This window comes from Pongo pygmaeus, chromosome 1, assembly GCF_028885625.2.
Source record: "Pongo pygmaeus isolate AG05252 chromosome 1, NHGRI_mPonPyg2-v2.0_pri, whole genome shotgun sequence".
In the NCBI taxonomy this organism is placed as follows: Eukaryota; Metazoa; Chordata; class Mammalia; order Primates; family Hominidae; genus Pongo; species Pongo pygmaeus.
In genome coordinates this window covers 116,621,758-116,645,268 of record NC_072373.2, presented here as the reverse complement: position 1 = coordinate 116,645,268, position 23,511 = coordinate 116,621,758, and the positions used below count along the sequence as shown (strand labels likewise).

The 23,511-nt window shown below is 38.6% G+C and overlaps 1 protein-coding gene across 1 annotated transcript in view; it reads left to right on the top strand.

Moving 5' to 3' along the window:
* LRIG2 (leucine rich repeats and immunoglobulin like domains 2) overlaps positions 1 to 23,511 on the top strand; it is a 62,699-nt gene that overhangs the window by 22,150 nt on the left and 17,038 nt on the right. The window contains exons 2-15 of the mRNA XM_054443359.2: positions 194 to 259; positions 2,092 to 2,166; positions 2,325 to 2,459; positions 3,029 to 3,172; positions 3,302 to 3,445; positions 4,567 to 4,710; positions 4,914 to 5,057; positions 7,410 to 7,490; positions 8,922 to 8,993; positions 9,131 to 9,199; positions 16,233 to 16,396; positions 18,878 to 19,198; positions 21,124 to 21,405; positions 23,038 to 23,487. Of these exons, the coding sequence (XP_054299334.1) occupies positions 194 to 259; positions 2,092 to 2,166; positions 2,325 to 2,459; positions 3,029 to 3,172; positions 3,302 to 3,445; positions 4,567 to 4,710; positions 4,914 to 5,057; positions 7,410 to 7,490; positions 8,922 to 8,993; positions 9,131 to 9,199; positions 16,233 to 16,396; positions 18,878 to 19,198; positions 21,124 to 21,405; positions 23,038 to 23,487 (2,291 nt within the window). The remainder of the gene's footprint in view (positions 1 to 193; positions 260 to 2,091; positions 2,167 to 2,324; positions 2,460 to 3,028; positions 3,173 to 3,301; positions 3,446 to 4,566; positions 4,711 to 4,913; positions 5,058 to 7,409; positions 7,491 to 8,921; positions 8,994 to 9,130; positions 9,200 to 16,232; positions 16,397 to 18,877; positions 19,199 to 21,123; positions 21,406 to 23,037; positions 23,488 to 23,511) is intronic.

Genomic DNA, 23,511 nt, shown 5'->3' with positions numbered 1-23,511 from the left:
TGTTTGCCAGGTGAGTCTTGAACTCCTGACCTCAGGTGATTCGCCTGCCTCAGCCTCCCCAAGTGCCAGGATTACAGGCATGAGCCACTGTACCTGGCCAAGAGAACTTTTAGTATTTCTGTTTAGTTTCTTTTTTTTTCTGTAGGTCTACTTTCCAGCACTAAACTAAGAATGATATTTTGTCCTCTTTCAGGGATTTGAGTCATAATCGGTTGTCTAACTGGAACATCAGCTTGGAATCAAAAACATTACAGGAAGTGTAAGTTATTTTTATTTATTTAAAGTTATGTTAAATTCCTGAGGGAACTTAATAAATTGTGATTTGTGGGATGTTCAATCCAGAGATGCCATAAAAAAATTGAAGGAAAAAATTAGTTAAAAGAAATTATTTGAAAATCTAAAATGTTTTCTTTGGCTTTGTTATTATCAGACTGTCTTGGCATTGGATTGGTGATTTCAAGTTGCAGACTGTGGGGGAAATATTTTACCTTCATGGGGCTAAAAGTAAGATTTACGCCTCTTCAGAGTAAATATGTTTTGATTTTGGCCAAGTTTTCAGCCAGTGAAACTCTACTGTATAACCTTTTTAAATGTCTTGACATGTTATCTAAGATTGGGAGCATCATATCTAAAGTAGATTTATATGAAATAGAGTATTCTTGATATCGTATGAGAATGTAATGGTTGATAGAATTAAGTTTTTCTCTTAACAACTAAAGTTTTTCCTTTAATACTGAGATGTATTATGTAATTTTGGAGGGAGTTTTCTAAGATATTATTAATATTAGTTTTTGCATTGTTACATTCCTAGAGCATTGTTACATTCCTAGAGGCACGACCATTAAGGTATATAGGCCTATTTGCCTCTACACTTAACACCCTCGGAACCCTGAGATTTACTTTCCCTTTTAATTCTTTGCTGACAGGGATAACTTCTTCATGCTCATTGTCTCTGCATTCTCTCCTTCTGGCCCCAGATTCATTGCTTCTAATGTGTTGTGGATGAGTACACAGTTGACAAGTTTGTTAGCTGAAAGAGTAGGCACTGAGGAAAGGCCTGAAAATGCTTCAGTGGGAAGTGCATGAGCTTTATTGCATGGACTTTGTAACTTTGGTTGGTTTCCTGAAGGTCTTTACTTCTGGTTTCTTTTCTGTGTTCTAGATTGTTGAGGTTGTTCAGTGACTAAAAACCAGGTTAATGAAATGTGATTGTATTAGATTTGCTACTAAAACATTTGAGACAAACTGTTTAAAGGGCTGCTGGGATCAGATGCAACATGTTATGTTATCTGTAAAATTAGTCATAGATTCCATCTCTGGGTGGGCTGATAAATTTCATCTGTGGTCTCAAGTAACACTCTCTAACATTTGTATAGCTTTAGAAAAAAAATATACATTCGTATGCGTGTGTTTATATATATTTAGAGAAAGAGAGATCTGGATGGACTGATTATGCCTTCTTTGTTTAAGGACTCAAATTAGCTGTCATAAACCCAACTTATTCAAAGAACTTTGCTTGAACTAACAATATTTAATGTGCAAAATACTTCGTAGCCTTTCTGATATTAATATCAATAGTAGATCAACACTATGAAAACACATTTCTTGGCCAGCATGGTGGCTTATGCCGGTAATCCCAGTACTTTGGGAGGCCAAGGTGGGCGGATCACCTGAGGTCAGGAGTTTGAGATGGCCAACATGGTGAAACCTGTCTCTACTAAAAATACAAAATTAGCCAGGCGTGGTGGTGCATGCCTGTAATCCCAGATGCTCGGGAGACTGAGGCAGGAGAATCACCTGAACCCAGGAGGCAGAGGTTGCAGTGAGCCGAGATTGTACCATTACACTCCAGCCTGGGCAAAAAGAATGAAACTCTGTCTCAAAAAAGAAAAAAAGAAAGAAAATACATTTCTCATTAAAACCTCTAATTTCTCAATAAATACATTTTTATTTTAGTCTAACTCATTCTGAGTCATAATTCTTTTTCAAATTTGGCACCTATTCTAAAGAATATGTGTTAGCCAGAAGGTAGAATCCAAGCGGTAATATTTCCCTCACTAAACATTTAAATCTGTTTTTCCTCTTGCCTAGGAAAATGAATTACAATGAACTAACAGAAATCCCGTATTTTGGAGAGCCAACATCTAATATTACTCTACTTTCATTGTAAGTTAATAAGTTTTCAGGTTTTTTACTTAAATTATGAAAAGTATACAGTTTTTTTTTTTTTTAAAGCACATATATTGTTGATTCTAATTATTTAACATTTTTGTGGCCTGGGGTGGATCAGTGGCAGCAGCTTCATTATAATGTTTGTTTTACAGAGTCCATAATATAATCCCAGAAATAAATGCACAGGCGCTCCAGTTTTATTCTGCTTTGGAGAGTTTAGACCTCAGCTCAAATATAATATCAGAAATCAAGACATCTTCATTTCCTCGCATGCAGCTTAAATACCTGTAAGTAACACAGATTAAATTAGATTTACTTTAAAGCACATGTTTATTATTCATCAGTACCTATCTTTTCAAAAATATTTGGTTATTTATTGTGCGTTTTATATGCATATGTGAGACAAACCTAGAGTTAGTGTATTGGGTGTTTGGCTTTGCCCGCTCACCCCACAAGCCCCCTAAAGAAAGACCGCACTATTGTCAGAAAATATTGGTAGATATCAAGGGTAATTTTGAGATTCAATTTTGTTTTTTTTTTGAACCAAGCTTTCTAAAAGGTAAATAGAGATTTGTTAAACAATGGCTTACCGTATATAATGATAATTAGCATGTGTGCCAGTGTTTTCCAGTTTACAAAGCATATTCACACATGCTGTTTTGTAACAACCTAAATTAAGTAGGTAGCCTCCTAATTTTGTGGATGAAGAACCAGAGCAGTTAAATGATTTGTGAAGTTGTGGATGGGCATTAAGTGGCACAGCTGGGGGCTTAGACGTAGATTTTTGGCAGCTTTCTGGTGGTAGAATTTTTATTTTACTAAATTTTTTCTTTTGCTATTATCTTGTTTATTTTAGGAATTTAAGTAATAACAGAATAACCACCTTGGAGGCTGGTTGCTTCGATAATTTATCGAGTTCCTTATTAGTGGTAAAGTTAAACCGTAACCGAATTAGCATGATTCCACCTAAGATCTTCAAGCTGCCTCATCTCCAATTCTTGTGAGTAACGAAATAGATGGATTATAAGAAGATAGTTTTTTCTTACAGGGTCTTTTTCTTTTTAATTTAATTACTGTTAGAGCATTTTAGCAAACCAATTTCCTGACTGTAAAACTATTTTTGTTAAAGGGAACTTAAAAGAAACAGAATTAAAATTGTGGAAGGTCTTACATTCCAAGGGCTTGACTCCTTAAGATCTTTGAAAATGCAGCGGAATGGAATTAGCAAACTTAAGGATGGAGCATTTTTTGGCTTGAATAACATGGAAGAACTGTAAGTACTTGGGACTAGAGGTGATTATTAGGAAAGTAGTCTGTCTGGGACTTTTCAATGTCAAATGGCTAGGGTAGTTGTTCTGATTATAGAGATACATTCATTCATTCCCTGTTCACTGATGTGAAATAAGTGTACAAAAAACCTTTACAGTTTTGTTAGCTAACTGATCAATTTTGAAATAATTCTTACAAACTTCTCATCTAAAAAGTTTATATTCTTTTTTTTTTTTTGAGACGGAGTCTCACTCTGTTGCCCAGGCTGGAGTGCAGTGGCATGATCTCGGCTCCTGCAACCTCTGCCTCCCAGGTTCAAGTGACTCTCCTCTCTCAGCCTCCTGAGTAGCTGGGATTACAGGCGTGCGCCACCAGGCCCAGCTGATTTTTGTATTTTTAGCAGAGACGGGGTTTCACCATGTTGGTCAGGCTGGTCTCGAACTCCTGACCTTGTGATCCACCTACCTTGGCCTCCCAAAGTGCTGGGATTATGGGCATGAGCTACCGTGCCCGGCCAAAAATTTATATTCTTAATGTTTTGGCTAATGAAAATTATCAGAATTTATCCAAACAGGTATACTATACCACTTGGCCTGTTGGTTTTGTAGAGCTCCTATTTTAGACGGTCTTACTACCTTCTAGCACTAAATCTTTTTTTTTTTTTTTTTTTTTTTTTTTTGAGATAAAGTCTTGCTCTGTTGCCAGGCTGGAGTGCTGTGGCGCAATCTCGGCTCACTGCAACCTCTGCCTCATGGGTTCAAGTGATTCTCCTGCCTCAGCCTCCCCAGTAGCTGGGAGTACAGGCGTGTGCCGCCGTGCCCAGTTAATTTTTGTATTTTTAGTAGAGACGGGGTTTTACCATGTTGGTGAGGATGGTCTCGATCTTTTGACCTTGTGATCCGTCCACCTTGGCCTCCCAAAGTGCTGGGATTACAGGCGTGAGCCACTGCGCCTGGGCAACCACTAAATCTTAAATAAGATATACATTTTTATTGAATAGAATTGGTCAGCTCAGTTGGGTTGAACAAAGGTATATGCTTCTCTGGGAAAAACTTAAGATTTAAAGCTAGTTATTGAACTGCCTTGTTTTGGAACATATTTTCTTCTCTTTCTCTAATTCTACAGAGAACTGGAACACAACAACCTTACACGAGTGAACAAGGGGTGGTTGTATGGCTTGCGAATGTTACAGCAGCTCTATGTGAGCCAGAATGCTATTGAAAGAATCAGCCCTGACGCATGGGAGTTCTGCCAAAGACTATCCGAACTGTAAGTGTTGGATAGCATTTCACTGGAGGCAGTCAGACTAGAGCAGATTGGAATAAATCATTCCCATAGGCAGTAATGAGATGTAACATCCCTCTTTACTAGAAATTTGTAGAAAGCTCTAAATTTACCATGTAGATATAATAAGAATTATAAGTTGAACCAAATACAATGAATTCCTTACCTTCCACATTTCTTGTTTTCAGTGATTTGTCCTATAACCAGCTGACCCGCCTGGATGAATCTGCTTTTGTGGGTCTGAGCTTATTGGAGAGATTGAATTTAGGAGACAACAGAGTCACTCATATTGCTGATGGTGTGTTTAGATTTCTTTCCAATCTTCAGACATTGTAAGTATATCCATTCTCTTTTTTGGTTGTTGTTACTGATTTTTTTAGGACAATAAAGCAAATTAATTAAAACAACTAATCAGTCTGCAAATTATGTATGCTAATATTTTGTGGTTCTTCTGTCCTATGCCTCAGAGCAAGACAGTCTTATTTGTCTCCATCCCCATAAAAATCCCAAGCCTGTTGTAGGCAATTCAGTTTGTAGTTTAATTCTGAGTTAATCCCGTAAGCATCAAAGCATGTCTTATTATTAGTTGCTATGGAAGAAAACACAGTTGCTAGTGTCAGGAATGCAGTCATTTTCGTGTTCCTTTGACTTTGACAATACACCAGAGCTACCAGTTCTCATTCAAAAGGATGCAGAATGTGTAATGGGAACTGCCGTGGTAGGAGACCATTTCACTGTTACTGGTTTGCTACATGACATTGGACAGAAAAAACTAATATTTATTATCTGATATGTGCCAGGTACTTTCAAATACTAGGATGATACTGCTGTTTTCCATATTAGGAGGCTGAGGTTCAGAGAAATTTAAATAATTTTCTCAAAGTCACATAGCTTGTAAATGTTGGGCCAGAATCAGATCCCAGGTCTGTTTGATGCTAAAGCTCATGTCCATTTTATCATACCACCAGAAGAACAAAATCACTTAGCTTTTCCTGGGCATCATTTTTTTTCTCTTTTATACGGTGAAGAAAGGATATAGGATTAGGTGGTTGCTAAAGGCAGTTTCCACGCTAAAATTCTGTTGTTCTGTAAGTTATTCAATTTACAGAATATAAGAATGTGTTTTTATGAACTTTATATGTTTATATAAAAATATATCTAATTTTAGAATATAATTTTATTAAATGAAGAGGTAATTTAATGAAATATAGTAATCTCAAACACAGAGCAGAATAAAAGAAAACAAAGAGTAATTAGTAGAATTTGTAGATTCTTAAGTTTCCTGAATAGGGGACTTTGTGGTGATTAGGTTTCGAGTTGAAATGGTTCAGAGAAGAGGCAGGTTCCCAACTTGGAGACCTAACCATCAATGAGAGGGAAAGCAAGATAATTTTGTGAAGGGTATATACATGCACAGGTGTGTATTTGATTTTTTTTTAACTTCCTTTAGATTTGGCCTTGAAAAATTAAGTGATTGTATTTTTCCTTTTCCTATATTATCAGAAGTGAAACTGGATCAATGCAATCTCAGAAACTTAGATGTAGCTGCAGCCCTTTGGCAGTTGAAGGGATGGCAAATAGGTTATTTTAGTATACCACTGCTTATTACTTTTACAATTAAAGTTTAGGGAAGTAATAGCAGAAGTAAATGGTTGTGTAATGCCACAGAGATAGTTAAGACAGAGTTAGGATCAAATCTGGGGAATTCTGGCTTTAGCCTCATGCTCTTGCCAGGGTAGTAGATACAGTTCTTAATTTGTTGAATGGTTTCTATTTATGCTGTGCTGTGGAGGAGGGGGAAAGTCCTGAAGAGTTCAGCCATTGGTTCTTTCATTATTTATTCCTTAGCAAAATAAAATGAGCTTTATTAGCTTGTCACTTAAAGAAAGCTAAGTGAAAACAGGGATCTCCTCTTTACTGCTAATCACACAACTCTACATGTCCCTCATAAAGTAGAAAGCTTTGTGCTTTATTATGAGATGACTTAAGGAAGCAAAAGTGATTAAATATTTTTAATTATATGGAAATAATTCTTTTATCGTAACATGATGTGGTACAATTGCATTTCCTCTGAGAATGGAACAGTGAATTTTAAAAGATCCATACTTTCCCTTTGAAAGAAAATCTGATGACACTCTAACACATGGGTTTATCATTTTTGCTTCCCATGGGGCATCTTTAATTGCTCTTGAGCAGTGAAGCTCTGTATTGATACTACTCTTTGTCAGCCATTGTAAGTTCAAGGTCCCAGAGGAAGGCTTGGGTCACCCAGAAATCCTGTTAGTCTGAAATCAGATTTATAAGCCATATACCCTGCATCTTGAAACCCTCCTGCTCTTTTCAGGACCCTGTCTATAATTTTTAATACGCTAACATAATGAGGGGCTCTTAGCTCGGAAGAGTAATACTTTTAGCAGGTTGCTTTATTTATCAAGGCCAGCTTAATTCTGAGCTTATAAGAATCAATTCTTACATGTTTATTACAGATATTTCTTAAGAAGCAGAGTTGAGCCTTCATCATAAATAACTGTTAAAGTAAGGATCAGAATTAGCATGTGCACCTTGACATCACCATGCCAGGATGCTGCTCAATGTCGTGATAGTTGTATTGACTAATAGAACCTGTCTTTCTCTGACATTTTTGTAGAGACTTAAGAACCTGTCTTTCTCTGACATTTTTGTAGAGACTTAAGAAACAATGAAATTTCATGGGCCATAGAAGATGCTAGTGAAGCCTTTGCTGGACTCACAAGTCTCACTAAATTGTATGTATTATAATATTTATGTATGTCTACATAGGCGTGTTTTCAAGAACTGGCTGTAAATATGATTGAATTATGTTTATTTCATATGGCTACAAAGTCTGAGCTTTCTGACACTCTGGGAGCTCTGTGGGGTTTCTTTGTCTGTTTGTTTGTTCGTTTTTTTGAGACCGAGTCTCACTCTGTATCCCAGGCTGGGATGCAGTTCCGCGATCTCGGCTCACTACAACCTCTGCCTCCTGGGTCCTGGTTCAAGCAATTCTCCTGCCTCAGCCTCATGAGTAGCTTGGATTACAGGTGCGTGCCACGATGCCCAGCTACTTTTTGTATTTTTAGTAGAGACAGGGTTTCACCATCTTGGCCAGGCTGGTCTTGAACTCCTGACCTTATGAACTGCCTGCCTCAGCCTCCCAAAGTGCTGGGATTATAGGTATGAGCCACTGAACCTGGCTGGTTTTTTTCTTTCTTTTTTTTTTTTTTTGAGACAGGGTCTTGCTCTGTCACCCAGGCTGGAGTGCTGTGGCGCAGTCACAGCTCACAGCAGCCTCAACCTCCTGGGCTCAAGTGATCTCTCACCTTGGCCTCCTAAGGAGCTAGGACTAAAGGTGTTTATCACCATGCCTAGCTAATTAAAAAAATTTTTTTTGTAGAGACAGAGTCTCACTATATTGCCCAGGCTGGTCTTGAACTCCTGGGCTTAAGTGATCCTCCCACCTTGGCCTCCCAAAGTGCTGGGATTTTAGGCATGAGCCACCATGTCCAGCTAGTTTTTTTGTTTTTGTGTTTTTTTGTTGTTGTTGTCGGGGTACTTTTTATTGAAAAAGCATTCCTATGGACACTTAAAGAGAAGTTATTTATGGAAGTAGAATTTCTATTCAAGTAAAAGGAATGCATTGAGAAAGTAATGTGTTGGTAATCTGTTTAATTTGTAGTTTGTTTAATTGTAGGAGATTTATGAGTAATTTATCTAGCAGAAGTAGAGCATTCTCTCACATAAGGTTTTAGATCTTTCCCATGAGAAGAATTTCTCCAAAGGTTCACACTTGTCTGAATTTCTTTGATCTGACAATCTTTTGCTATGGATGGAGACATGAGGAATATAATGAATTTAGCATCTGAAAATTACCAGTTTATCAGTGGTCAAGATGGTTGTTCACCTCATTGAGCTTTAACATCTTGATAGACACTTTTATGCTATGTTTTGCATTGATTAATAAATTTCATAACTTTCTTAAAAACGCATGTTCTCATCAAATTGTACACATTAAATATGCGTAGTTTTTTGTATATCAGTTGTACCTCAGTAAAGCTGTTAAGTATATAAAAATGTATGCTAAACTTATTTTCACTTTTTCACTTTTTCTAGGTAAATGTTTAATGAATTTAATTTTGTTTAGTGGAGAGCTTTCTTAGAAAGGTCTGTTTATATTTCAGAATCTTACAGGGAAACCAGATTAAGTCAATTACAAAGAAAGCATTCATTGGTCTTGAATCCCTTGAGCATCTGTAAGTATTTTGCATACATTTTGCTTACTCTATAAATAATCTTTGCTATTAGCAGAGGTTTTCATGACCATGTAAAGTGTTTATGTAACTTGATATAGAAATGGTGACTGATAATGTTTCATTTCTCTTTATTTCAGAGATTTGAACAATAATGCTATAATGTCTATCCAAGAAAATGCTTTTTCTCAGACTCATTTGAAAGAACTGTAAGTAACTTGTCTTTTTAAAATCACCAGTTGGATCATTGTTCCTGCTTGTTGTGCTTAAAGTGTGATGGCAGTGACCCAAGTTATTTCCAAAAGCACACAGTTCAGGCAGGAAAAAAGAAAGTATTAATACTCAGTTATTTAAGTGGCTAGAGGTAATTTTAAAATTAGCCTTCTGTTTTGCCTGTTCTACCAATGCTTATAATTAGGAGACCTCAGCACTGCTCCTTATGCTTTATACCCTACTGTTCCTTTTTGGATTATCAGAAACATGTGTTACCAGTTCTTAACACCTTGTGTGGGTTACAATAAAGGTATTATGTGATTTTGTTTTATAGTTTCCGAGGTGATTTAACAGTTAGTATAATTGTCAGAGAAGATTCTCTAACCTGTTCAAACTACTAAAATGTCAAAGTAGACAAGTGTGTGTATGTATCATTTTATGCCCTTTTTCATTGATGAGTTTAAAAATTGCTCTTACTGGTTTCAAGATTTCCCTAGGGGATTGGAGGTTAGTTGGGCATTGGTATTATTTATATTTATATATTTTATATTTTTTTGGAGACAGTCTTGCTCTGTCCCCCAGGCTGGAGTGCAGTGGTGCGATTTTGGCCCACTGCAACCTCTGCCTCCTGGGTTCAAGCAATTCTCACCTCAGCCTCCCGAGTAGCTGGGATTACAGGCACCTGCCACCATGCCTGGCTAATTTTTGTATTTTTAGTAGAGACAGGGTTTCACCATGTTGGCCAGCTGGTCTTGAACTTCTGACCTCAGGTGATCTGTCTGCTTCAGCCTCCCAAAGTGCTGGTATTATTTTTAAACTCTGTTGATTCAAATATGCAGTCAGGGGTAAGAACCACTAGATTATAGAAATTATTTTGCCTTGCCTGGGAAGCTACTCAAAGGATACTCTGTGGAGCAGAACTGGTTGATGAGAAGATAAGGATAGAAATACAGAATAAGCCTTTAGAAACTTTTAGAACAATTTGACATTACTGTGACACTTTTGTTGTAGTTTATAAAAGTATTGGTCTGCAGTGGATTGGAAATTTAAAAGACTGGTCCTTACCATGGGTAATTTGAGATGCACTGGAAATGTGTGAGTTTTCAAACTGCCTAGGTGCAAATCCTTACTCCATTCCTTACAACTGTGTGACAATGGGCAAACTGTTAGCCTATGACTCAGTTTCTGTTCCCAGAATGGGAATAGCACCTCCCTCAGGGTTATGTGAAGATAAAGTGAGATAACTTGTTTACTCAAATATTTATTCATCATCTGCTATGTAGGATACTGTTCTGGATGATGAAAACAGTAGTGCATAAGACAGAGTCTCTGTACTCATAGCATATTACAGTAAATCCTTGTGAGGAAGATAAATAATAGACCAGTGGATATATAATATTTCATCAGGTAACAACTGAAGAAAAATAAAACTAGGTCAAAGATATGAAGAGTGATGGGGGTTGCTATTTTAGATAAAGCAGTGAGGGGAAACTCTTTTGAAGATACAGCATTTGAACCAGGACCTTAATGAAATGGCAAACCATGTGAACACTGGGTGAATGGCTTTCCAGGCACAAGGAATAGGAAGTAAGATGAGTTTAGAGAGTTAAGCAGAGTAGAATAATTAAATATCTACAATTTTTTTGATATTAATCATCTTATTTCTCATTAGTCGTTCTCTTCATTTGTTCCAGTATTTTTTTTTTTTAATTAATTTTTTTTTTGAGATGGAATCTCGCTCTTGCCCAGGCAGGAGTCCAGTGGTGCCATCTCAGCTCACTGCAACCTCTGCCTCCCAGGTTCAAGTGATTCTCCTGCCTCAGCCCCCTGAGTAGCTGGGACTACAGGCGCCCACCACCATGCGTGGTTAATTTTTTTGTATTTTTAGTAGAGATGAGGTTTCACTGTTAGCCAGGATGGTCTCGATCTCCTGACCTCGTTATCCTAAACCTGCCTCGGCCTCCCAAAGTGCTGAGATTACAGGCATGGGCCACCGCGCCTGGCCTGTCAAGATATTTTTTTTTACCCCAAACTGCTTTGTTCTAACTTACCTTTTTTGTTGTTCTTGAAAAGCATATCGAATTTACAGTTTTAATAGGTCCAACAATAAAATTATGTTCATATTTTTCTTTTTAAAGAGAGAATTAGGAGGCAGATCATAATAGACCATGAGGAATTAGGATTTTTGCTTTCTTGAATGCCTTAGGAAACTGGAGGGTTTTGAGAAAATGCTCAGCACAGAGCTTGGCACAGAGTAGAAGTTGAGTAATGTTAACAATAAGAACTAAAATTAAAATGTTATGAAAATCATCATTAGTTTTCTGCCAGATTTTTAAAGTAGATATTTTGATCTGTTGAGATATTTTGAGTTATTTCTCATAGGCTTACTTTAATTATAAGTTGTGACTTACTACAAATTAGTATACTCACCCCCCCCCTTTTTTTTTTTGCCAGTGATAACCTGAGAACTAGCAAGAAAGTTTTAACTGTTACGAGAACTCAGTTTAACATAAAATTTAAACAGTAGGTCAAAGCAAATATTGCAGTCTCAATCTTCAGAGAGTTTTAGTAATTTGGGAGTTGTGACAAAGATTCTTTGCTTAACCAACCCGTAGGCAAGCCCTTAAACCTTCTCCTAGGCCTAGCTGTGTAAAATCCAATTTTAGCACAAACCCTGTAAAACCAGTTTAGCAAGAACTCTTCCGCATTCTAGATCATTCCCAGGTGATGTCTGATCACCCTGGCCTGTCTTCAGCAAGAATCCTGTTAGGGTTTAGCCAGAATCTTCCTTACTCTGGATGTTATTTTTTAGTAATTTCACATCCACTGAATGGGATGAAAGCAAACCCACCTTGCTCCTTGGCTATACTTGCCCTTGCTGTTTCCCTACTGTCTCCCCCTCACTGAGTTGAACCCAGTCTCTCTCCCCAACTGCAACATCACGTTGCTGTGGTCCCTATATCTATTGAGATGATCCTGAATAACGTCTACCTTACCATGCTTTAACAAGTATCACTGAGTAATTTTTTATTTAACAGTTATGGTGCTGTGACTCCGATAGGATCAGATTCATCATTGGACCCCCAGACCTCTCACCCAGGACCCCAAGTGTGCACCTTTGAAGCCATTGTCTTCACTCCTGACTGATAGATCGGGGATCCAATGGTGAGTCAGACTAATGAACCATTGCTCCGGACAAACATCCGTTGAAGCTGGTAAGGAAAGATTTCGATTCTCAAGATTGTGAATATATTCTCTCGAGTTGGGCTAGAGGCCAGACTTCTTTTGAAAGGTACCTCCTGGGCTTAAAGGTCTTCTTCCTGGCTCTCTTTCCTGAGTGGGGTTTATTCCCTGACTCCCTGGACTAAAAGTCCTTGGAACTCTGTGAGGCTACTCTGTTCTCTCTAATGGATCCTCTTCTCCCATGGCAATTTCTCTGGCATCTGAATCCCCTCTGTTTGAGCCCCTGCTAACTATATTGCTCCACCACTGGTTCTGTCCACTGCCTCCTTGTTGGACCTTTATTGGCCTGTTTGGGATACTTAAGATCTCCCCAGACCGCATCCTGTAAGCTGTCTTTCTTCCCATTGCTACTGCTCCTTATTCCTCCTCTTACCACCTTTAATGTTCCCTCCAGTTCCCTTGAGCCCTTTGATATGACTCCCTTCAAATTGTTACATCCTCCGTCCATCTGTCTACCCACTGCTAGACTTTTTTCTTCCCACTCTGGACTCTTAGTCACTGGGACTGTAGGCCCCCCACCCTTCCTAGGGATGTCTCAGGGGACTTGGGGACTCCCAAAAGTAATGACTTGAGGTTGAAAAGGAAAAAGAATAATTGGAAATAGACTAAGTATTTTATCTACACTCAGATGGGCTTTGGAGATATCCAGACAGAGCCCCTAGATGTCTCTTCAGCCTCCATAAGATTACACATCATGGCAAAATAAAAGTCTGTTTTTTGTTTGTTTGTTTGTTTGTTTTTTTGAGATGGAGTCCCCCTCTATCACGTAGGCTGGAGTGCAGTGGCACGATCTCAGCTCACTGCAGATTCTGCCTTCCAGGTTCAAGCAGTTCTCCTGCCTCAGCCTCCTGAACAGGTGGGATTACAGGCGCCTGCCACCACACCCAGCTAATTTTTGTATCTTTAGAAAAGAGGAGTGACTTCATCCAATTTATGTTTTCTTAGGTATAATATAAGCTGGACTCAAAAGACCTGGGCTCATATCCTAACTCTACTATTTATTTTAGATATGATACTGAATGCCTCCAAAATCTCAGTTTCCATTTCTAGAAAATGGAATTGAAAATGCCTACCTCAGCCAGGCGCGGTGGCTCATGTCTGTAATCCCAGCACTTTGGGAGGCCGAGGCGGGCAGATCACGAGGTCAGGAGTTCGAGACCAGCCTGGCCAATATGGTGAAACCCTGTCCCTACTAAAAATACAAAAATTAACCAGGCATGGTTACTCAGGTAATCCCAGCTACTCAGGTGGCTGAGGCAGGAGAGTAACTTGAACTCGGGAGGTGGAGGTTGTGGTGAGCTGAGATCTCACCACTGCACTCCAGCCTGGGTGACAGAGCAAGATTCTGTCTCAAAATAAATAAATAAATAAATAAAGTATTTAGCCCAGTGCCTGGCCACAGACAAAACTTAATTCACAGTAGCTACCTTCACTTCTATTTCTTTTGCTTCTTTCCATTCTTCATATACTAACCAAATGCTGACCACAAGTACTTAACAGAGTATACAGTATTCTCTCAACAAGTGTGTGGATAGATTATACTAAAATATTGCTAGTGGTTGTCTTTGAGTAGTGAGGATTTGGGGGGCTTTCTCTCCCTCTTGGTTTAGTGGTACTTTCTAGTTTTCTACTATAATTATATAATTTTAACGGAAAGTATTTTAAAATTTATATGCAGCTTTTTCATATACCTCCTATTATTGATGCAAAGCCTTGTGGGGAACACCAAAAAGTATAAAGAGAGATTTTAATAAATGTTGACCTAAAAAGTATTATAAATATGACTTTTAAAGTAACCAAAAGCAACCAACAATTCTCAGTAAAAAAGTTGCATTAGAGCCAGGTGTGGTGGCTCATGCCTGTAATCCCAGATACTCAGAAGGCTCAGGTGGGAGGATCCTCTGAGTCCAGGAGTTAGAGACCAGTCTGGGCAACACAGCGAGTTCCTGTCTCAAAACACAGTTGCATTAAAGTTTCTGCAACAGCAGTTTGTTCAAACCAACTGTTAGAGAAAAAATTACTCAGTGGAACTTGTTAAAGCATTATAAAAGCATAGTAATCTTTGCCAGTGCCTCTTTTGTTTAATAACAATATAAGTCAACTTTGAACAGTTGAACAATGTAAGTCAATTTTTTCATTCTTAAAATTGAAACTTTGCCAGGCATGGTGGCTCACGCCTGTAATCCCAGCACTCTGGGAGGCCAAGGCAGGTGGATCACGAGATCAAGACCATCCTGGCCAACATGGTGAAACCCGGTCTCTACTAAAAATACAAAAATTAGCTGGGCATGGGGGCAGGCCCCTGTAGTTCCAGCTACTTGGGAGGCTGAGGCAGGAGAATCACTTGAACCTGGGAGGTGGAGGTTGCAGTGAGCTGAGATTGCGCCACTGCATTCCAGCCTGGGCAACAGAGCGAGACTCTGTCTCAAAAAGAGTTAAAATTGAAACTTCTGTGGAATCAGATCTTAGATACTTTATGCCAAACATTAAACTTGATAAGGATTTGATCATGCACATAAAGCAAGTTCTCAAAATCATTTACTTTCCCTGCTTCTAAGTGGATGGGACATTTAAGGGGTCATTGAGAGAAAATACTGATTTTTCAGATATGTTTTACAGGGTTATAAACCACAAATACTTTTTCAGTGCTCTTAGTTTAGATTGCATTACACATTGCACGGTGCTGAAGCGGGTTTTCTTTTTGTTTGTTTTGTTTTTGGGAGACAGTCTCTGTTGCCCAGGCTGATGGGCAGTGGCGTGATCTCGGCTCACTGCAACTTCTGCCTCCTGGGTTCAAGCAGTTCTCCTGCCTCAGCCTCCCAAGTAGCTGGGATTACAGGTGCCCACCACCACGTCCAGCTAATTTTTGTTTTTTTAGTAGAGACAGGGCTTCGCCATGTTGGCCAGGCTGGTCTCGAACTCCTGACCACGGGTGATCCACCCGCCTCTGCCTCCCAAAGTGCTAGGATTACAGGTGTGAGCCACTGAGCCTGGCCTAGTGCTGAAGTGTTTTTAGTGTTGATGAAATAATTTGACAATAATTATATGTTGTCTACAACAAAGATCTCTCAATGCTCCAATATATAGTAAGTGTTTCCCCATACTTTCATGGGAAAAATTTAAACCTCAAAAATTTAAAGGAAGGTACAATTAACACCCCATACCCTTTATCTAAATTCACCAATTGTTAACTTTTTGCTAAATTTGTTCTATTTCCCTCCCTCCTCCTCTCTCATTTTCTCTTGCTCTCTCTCCACATACACACAAATATATATATACACATACACAGTTTTTTTGCTGACCATTTAAAAGTTGCAGCCATGATGACACTTCACCTCTAAATATCTCAGCATGTATTTTTTAAGAACAAGTACATTTTCTAACGAAGACATCACCATTACCACACCCAAAGAAATTAACATTGATAAGATAATATTAACTAATACACAGTCCATACTCAAATTTCCCCAATGTTAAAAAGAGTCCTTTGCAGATGGTTTTTTTCAATCAAGAGTCACACATTTCATTTTATTGTAATGATTCTTTAGTCGTCTTCAAAATAGATCCCTGGCCACCCTTCTTCCCCCCTCTTTTTTTAGTGCCTTTCATGAGGTTGATATATTTAAAGAATTTTGGCTGACAGTCCCAATTTGTTTTCTCATGATTACATTTATGTTAAATGTTTTTGACAAGAATAACGGATAGGTGTGCGGTAAGGTTTTAATACTGAAGACTTTTAGAATGAAAAGTAAAAACAGGATGCTTTTCCTCTTTTCTTTCTTGCAGGATTCTGAACACAAGCAGTTTGCTCTGTGACTGCCATTTGAAGTGGCTACTTCAATGGTTGGTTGATAATAACTTTCAACATTCTGTGAATGTAAGCTGTGCACACCCTGAATGGCTAGCAGGGCAAAGCATCCTGAATGTGGATCTGAAAGATTTTGTCTGTGGTTTGTATTTTTGTTTTAAAATTTTATATATTACACACTTATAATCTTAACAGAATTAAAAAAATTAAACCAGAATGGTTTTCCACTAGGAATTTTTGTAATCATACAGTTTTAATTGCCATTAAAAATGATCACAGGCATTTTAATGAATGAAGGCTTTTCTCTTTTAGGGGGATTGTTAACCTTAGGTTAGGTATTTGGTAGTCAGATTCCTGAATCAAGCAATATGAGTTTTTTTATATGAACATTTTTAGTAGATCTTGAAAAGTGCCACCAGGTACTTTCCAAAAAGATAGCACTAGTTTAAAGTTGTCACCAGCAATGTATGAATATACTGATTCTGTGTGTTTCATATTTTTTTATGCGGTTTCATAACATTAAAGTGGCAGAGTTTTGTTTTTTTCCTTGAGGGGAGAGAGATAGTCATAGACAAGTTGTCCTGATTCTAGCACTTATAATTTCAAATATACTTTTTTTTGAGATGGAGTCTTGCTGCGTCACCCAGGCTGGAGTGCAGTGGTGCGATCTCAGCTCACTGCAATCTCTGCCTCCCGGGTTCAAGTGATTCTCCTGTCTCCGCCTCCTGAGTAGCTGGGATTACAGGCGTGTGCCACCATACCCGGCTAATTTTTGTATTTTTAGTAGAGACGGGGTTTTGCCATGTTGGCCAGGCTGGTCTTGAACTCCTAACCTCAGGTGATCTGCCTGCCTCTGCCTCCCAAAGTGCTGGGATTACAGGTGTGAGCCACCGTGCCCAGTCAATTTCAAGTATACTTCTACATTATTATTTCTCAATTTGGAAAATTTTCCTTTACACTTAAATTTCCTTTAGGCCAGGCACGGTGGCTCATACCTGTAATCCCAGCACTTTGGGAGACCAAGGCAGGTGGGTCACCTGGGATCTGGAGTTCGAGACCAGCCTGGCCAGCATGGCAAAACCCCGACTCTACTAAAAATACAAAAATCAGCTGGGCATGGTGGCACACGCCTGTAATCCCAGCTTCTCGGGAGGCTGAGGCAGGAGAATCGCTTGAACCGAGAGTTGGAGGTTGCAGTGAGGCAAGATTGTGTCACTGTATTCCAGTCTGGGCAACAGAGTGAGACTCTGTGTCAAAAAAAAATTTTTTTTTCTTTAAAGTGGAATGACTGATTCTTAGCTTTACATAGGAGAACTTTTAGATCAGCTTATCTATGTTGCATATCCCTAGTATCTCTGATCATTTGAGTACCTATATATTGCCAAATCTGTTTTCACAATGTACTTAAAGATGGTTGGAACAGAACACACACTTGGAAGTTCGGGCTCACAAAATACATCCATTGTTTTTTTTTTTACAAAGTTTAAAGAAGAAAACAGAATCTAGTAAAGGTTAAATTCTGCTGACATTGCCACACGTTCCCTTTTTACTTAGTTTTAAATATAGACATACCATATATTTTTTCCTCCCCTTCCACTTACTGCTTTTATGGCACAATGAAATGTTATCCAATGGAGATACTGGTTAAGAATTTATATACCTGCTTCTCTCAATCAGTCCAATAACATTATTAATTATGAACCCATATTTTATTAGCCAGTCCTAAGCCAATCTTCAGTTGGACATTTGACCTATTCGGATTTTTTCACTACTTCAGGTGAAACCTGTGCACATACAAAATGCTTTCAAATAATTTGTTTTATTAGGTATTCTGTGTGAAATATAAATCATTCATAATCCCCCCATTTTATATTGGCACAGAAAGGATAATGGTTATATATATACATATATTTTTTGAGACAGAGTCTCGCTGTTTTGCCCAGGCTGGAGTGAAGTGGCGTGATCTCGGCTCACTGCAACCTCTACCCCCCAGGTTCAAGTGATTCTCCTTCCTCAGCTTCTCAAGTAGCTGGGATTACAGGCGGCCGCCACCTCGCCTGGGTAATTTTTGTGTTTTTAGAAACGACAGGGTTTCGCCATGTTGGTCAGGATGGTCTCGAACTTCTGACCTGAGTTGATCCACCCACTTTGACCTCCAAAAGTGCTAGGATTACAGGCGTGAGCCACTGCACCTGGCCATATACATGTTTATCTATCACATACATATATACAAGGGGTAATAGAAGTAGAACTTGTCTTGAAATCCTAATATAAAGTTTCTGTTTTTCCCCAATAACTGATAATGCTTGAGAAGTACATTCTGAGCACACAGGTGACAGTAAGGACTAGTAGAAAAGTGCTGGATCCTGAAGTCAGGAAACCTGAGTTCCAGTCCAGGCTCTGCCACTGACTGACATGTCTTTGAGCAAGTCATTTGAATTTTCTGGGCCTCATTTCCCCCATCTTTAAACAAGGGAATTGGACTCTAGCTCTGTAGTCTCTTTCAACTTTAATATGCCACTTTGTAAACAGAACACACAATTTTATAGTAATTGTTTTAAAATTGAATCTAAAGCAAAAATAAATAACTGACTTGGCTACGGATGCATTTTTTTCCCCTTAGATGATTTCCTCAAGCCACAGATAAGGACACATCCTGAAACCATAATTGCTCTAAGAGGCATGAATGTGACTCTGACGTGCACTGCAGTGAGCAGCAGTGATTCACCTATGTCCACTGTGTGGCGCAAAGACAGTGAAATCCTGTATGACGTGGATATTGAGAATTTTGTTCGTTATCGGCAGCAAGCTGGAGAAGCTCTGGAATATACTAGTATCTTACATCTTTTCAACGTGAATTTCACAGATGAAGGAAAATATCAGTGTATTGTTACTAATCACTTTGGTTCTAATTATTCTCAGAAAGCCAAACTGACTGTAAATGGTAAGGAATTATGCTCTTTGATTTTTTTTTAGTTTAGAAGGATTTTTCATGTTCAGTTTTGAATCACTTGAGAGAATTAGGCTAAACCTGACATTTAAATAGGACTCTTACTGTTACTGTCTTTTGAGTTGTGGTAACTTATCAAGTGGGTGGGATTTTTGGATTAGTCAGTCTGCCCACTTATGGTCTCTAATTGGTCTTTGGTTGAAGGGTAAATGCTGTGGCCCTAGGAGATGTGCTACTTTCACTGCTGTTTATGCTTTTGGAGATATTCTTATGAAATTCTCAATTTTCATTCCAGAACCATAAATCTCTCTTGATAACTATGAAATTTACTCCTGACGGGCCTTCTAATAACTGGGAATATTTAGGACATTTTTGGGTCTAATGGTCATTATCATTATCTAAATGTAGTTACACAGGATCATTTGTGTGTGTGTGTATTTTTAATTTTTTATTTTAATTTTTCTTGGTTTTTTTTTTTTTTTTTTTTTTTTGAGATGGAGTCTCACTCTGTCGCCCAGGATGGAGTGCAGTGGCATGATCTCGGCTCACTGCAACTTCCGCCTCCCAGGTTCAAGTGATTCTCCTGTCTCCTGTAATTCGAATAGCTGGAATTACAAATGTGCGCCACCAGGCCTATCTAATTTTTGTATTTTTAGTAGAGACGAGGTTTCACCATTTTGGCCAGGTTGGTCTCAAACTCCTGAGCGCAAGTGATCCGCCTGCCTTGGCCTCCCAAAGTATTGGGATTACAGGCATGAACCACTGCACCCAGCCTTATTTCAGTATCTTTTGGGGTACAAGTGAGTTTTTTTCCCCATGGGTGAATTACAGTGGTGCATTCTGAGAATTTAGTGCACCCATCACCGAGTAGCGTACATAGTATCTAATGTGTAGTTTTTTATCCCTAGCCCCCGCTCACCCTCTCCATTCTGAATCTCTGAAGTCCATGATACCACTCTGTATGCCTTTGTGTACTCATACTTAGCTCCCACTTATAAGTGAGAACATATGGTGTTTGGTTTTCCACTCCACACAGGATCATTTTAAAAATGAATACTCTTCTTTCCTGCAAAAGCTTCTCGAAAACAGCTTGATTTATCTATTGCCTATCAAATTGAATAACTACAACATTTTAGGGTTTGTACAACCAAAAGATGTACTTATGTTTCGCTTCTGTGTTTTTTTAATGATAATTTTGAAGGCATAAATTTTTTTTAGCATGCAGTTTCCTTGATAGCTTTGTAGATGTTGGTTTGGGAACATTTTTGAGATGGAGTCTCACTCTGTCATGCAGGCTGGAGTGCAGTGGTGTGATCTTGGCTCACTGCAACTTTCGCCTCCTGGTTTCAAGTGATTCTCCTGCCTCAGCCTCCCAGGGAAGCATCATTTAGCTTCATAAGTGAGAGAGTCATAGTAAATATCAGGTTCTAAAATATGAAGTTCAACGAAGGTCTGTGGCCTTCTGCTTTCCCTAGTTCCAGCTGATGATTAAGTGTATCATGCATCCTAGAAGACACAGGCATCAGTGTGCTCCAGATACTCTGAGGTTCTGGAAGAAAAGATGTTCTCAAAACCATATTCACTGTTGGCTGGGTGCTGTGGCTCAGGCTTGTAGTCCCAGCACTTTCAGACGCCAAGTTGGGAGGATAGCTTGAGGCCAGGAATTTGAAGTTGCAGTGAGCTATGATTGCGCCACTGTACTCCCACCGGGACAGCAGAGCAAGACCCTATCTCTAAAGTTTGTTTTTGTTTTTTTAAATTTATAAAACTATATTCACTCTCAATCAGAGAGCCTGTCTTCACAAAGAAATGGAGCATTAGGGGGTGTTTTGCCTACTAGACTCCTTCATGCCTGTTTGTATGCATATATGTGCTTTGTTCTCTTGCCCACTTTTTCTTGGTGATCTTTCTGGAAACAGAGATGCCATCTTTTCTGAAAACGCCAATGGATCTGACTATTCGCACTGGTGCCATGGCCAGATTAGAATGTGCTGCAGAGGGACACCCTGCACCTCAGATTTCCTGGCAGAAAGATGGTGGTACTGACTTTCCTGCGGCTCGAGAAAGACGCATGCACGTCATGCCCGAGGATGACGTCTTCTTTATTGCCAATGTGAAAATAGAAGATATGGGAATCTATAGCTGCATGGCACAAAATACAGCAGGAGGTCTCTCAGCAAATGCTTCCCTAACAGTGTTAGGTACGTTTACTGCTCCATGGGTCCCTGCTTTTGCTGGAGTCTTTGGGAGCTACTCTTGGTCTTAATGAGCAAGAAAAATAAGTTTGAGATTACAGAGATTCTTAGATCTTTATCTTATTTCACAATTTTATGCAAGGTTATGTCAGTCTAGGAATTAGTGGGTCAGATAACTGAAATATGGGAAAATATATAGGGCAAAATTAGGTAGGCATCCTTATCACAGTAATTGAAAGTTCAAATTCCTTTATCAACTTATCTTTTTAAGTCCCTCTCTGTAAGGTTTCTATTTCATGTAGGTGTGTTTACTATTCAGTGAGTTTGCATTGAGAGTTCCACTGTTCTTTTAGGAGTATCCCAGTCATTTGATGCTGCTTCACTTATTGCTTGATAGGAACCTAAGACTATTTAACTGTTTGCTCATAGTTCATTTTCAAAAAAAATTTAATACAAAAAGAAAAAGATGTGTTTTCTGGTTAGAGTTTCTGCTTTCCTTTTCAGTGTGTTCTTCTTAACCCTATTTCTGGTAAAATGCCTTTTTTCCTAAAAATTTCCCTTGGCTAGCCTGGGTTTTTGTTGTTGTTGTTGTTTGTTTGTTTTGTTTTTTCTTCCTTATTACAATACTTTTCTTCATGGAACTCAAATCCAGGGTAAATTCTACTTTCCAGTTCTCTATTTTCCTAGATGTCATTTATTATTATTATTTTTTAAGTTTGTTGGTTTGTATTGTTTACTTGTATAACCAGAAAAATAAGAAGTCATTTATTTATTTATTTATTTATTTATTTATTTTGAGACGGAGTCTCATTCTGTTGCCCAGGCTGGAATGCAGTGGCACGATCTCGGCTCAGAGCAACCTCCACTTCCCGGGTTCAAGCGATTCTCCTGCCTTAGCCTCCTGAGTAGCTGGTACTACAGGCATGTACCACTGCACCCAGCTAATTTTTGTATTTTTTTTAGAGACGGGGTTTCACCATGTTGGTCAGGCTGGTGTCGAACTCCTGACCTCCTGATCCGCCTGCCTCAGCCTTAGAAAAATAAGTCATTTATTGTTTTAAAATGTTAAGATATACAGAAAATTAGGAAAAGGGGAGGAAAGTCACTCAAATACTTAAGGATTTTGGCATATTCTAGACTTTCCCCTCTCACTTTTATGTAGTTAAATATACCTACATTTTTTCATTTAATATTGTACCACAAGTTACCTTGTTATTAAAGTCTTTGTAAAACATCATGTGACTATAGTATAATTTACTTAATCATTTTTCTGCTAGATTTTAAAATATTTGTCTTTATTCTTTAAAGTCACAAATTTTGTATTAAATATCTTTGCATATAAATCTTTGAATTTCTTTTTTTTAAAATTTTTGATCTTTTTTAATGGGTCACCCCTGCTCACCCCCTTCAGCTATTGCAGCTGCCCTGAACTTCTTTTTTAGGATAGCTTGCCTAAGCTGGAATTATTGAGAAAAGATTGAGGCTTTTTTCAGGATTTTGTTCTGAAACATTAACTTCTAATCCTCCTGTATATAAAATTACTCATTTTATTATACCCCCATTGGTCTAATTCAGTAGGAATTAAGGAATAAAATTGCCTAACTTTTCTTTTTTTTTTTTTTAATGTTTTCCTGTTAGAGACACCCTCATTTATTAGACCCCTGGAGGATAAGACAGTAACCCGAGGTGAAACGGCGGTGTTACAGTGCATAGCTGGAGGGAGTCCTGCCCCTCGTCTCAACTGGACTAAAGATGATGGGCCTTTGCTGGTGACAGAACGACATTTCTTTGCTGCAGCCAATCAGCTTCTCATCATTGTAGATGCCGGGCTAGAAGATGCTGGGAAATATACCTGCATTATGTCTAACACCCTTGGGACAGAACGTGGCCACATTTACCTAAATGTCATTTCATCCCCCAACTGTGACTCTTCCCAGAGTAGCATTGGTCATGAAGATGATGGCTGGACCACAGTTGGCATTGTCATCATTGTTGTGGTCTGCTGTGTTGTTGGCACTTCTTTGATCTGGGTCATTGTTATTTACCACATGAGAAGGAAAAATGAAGACTATAGTATCACAAACACAGGTAAGTAGTACCCACATGACACCT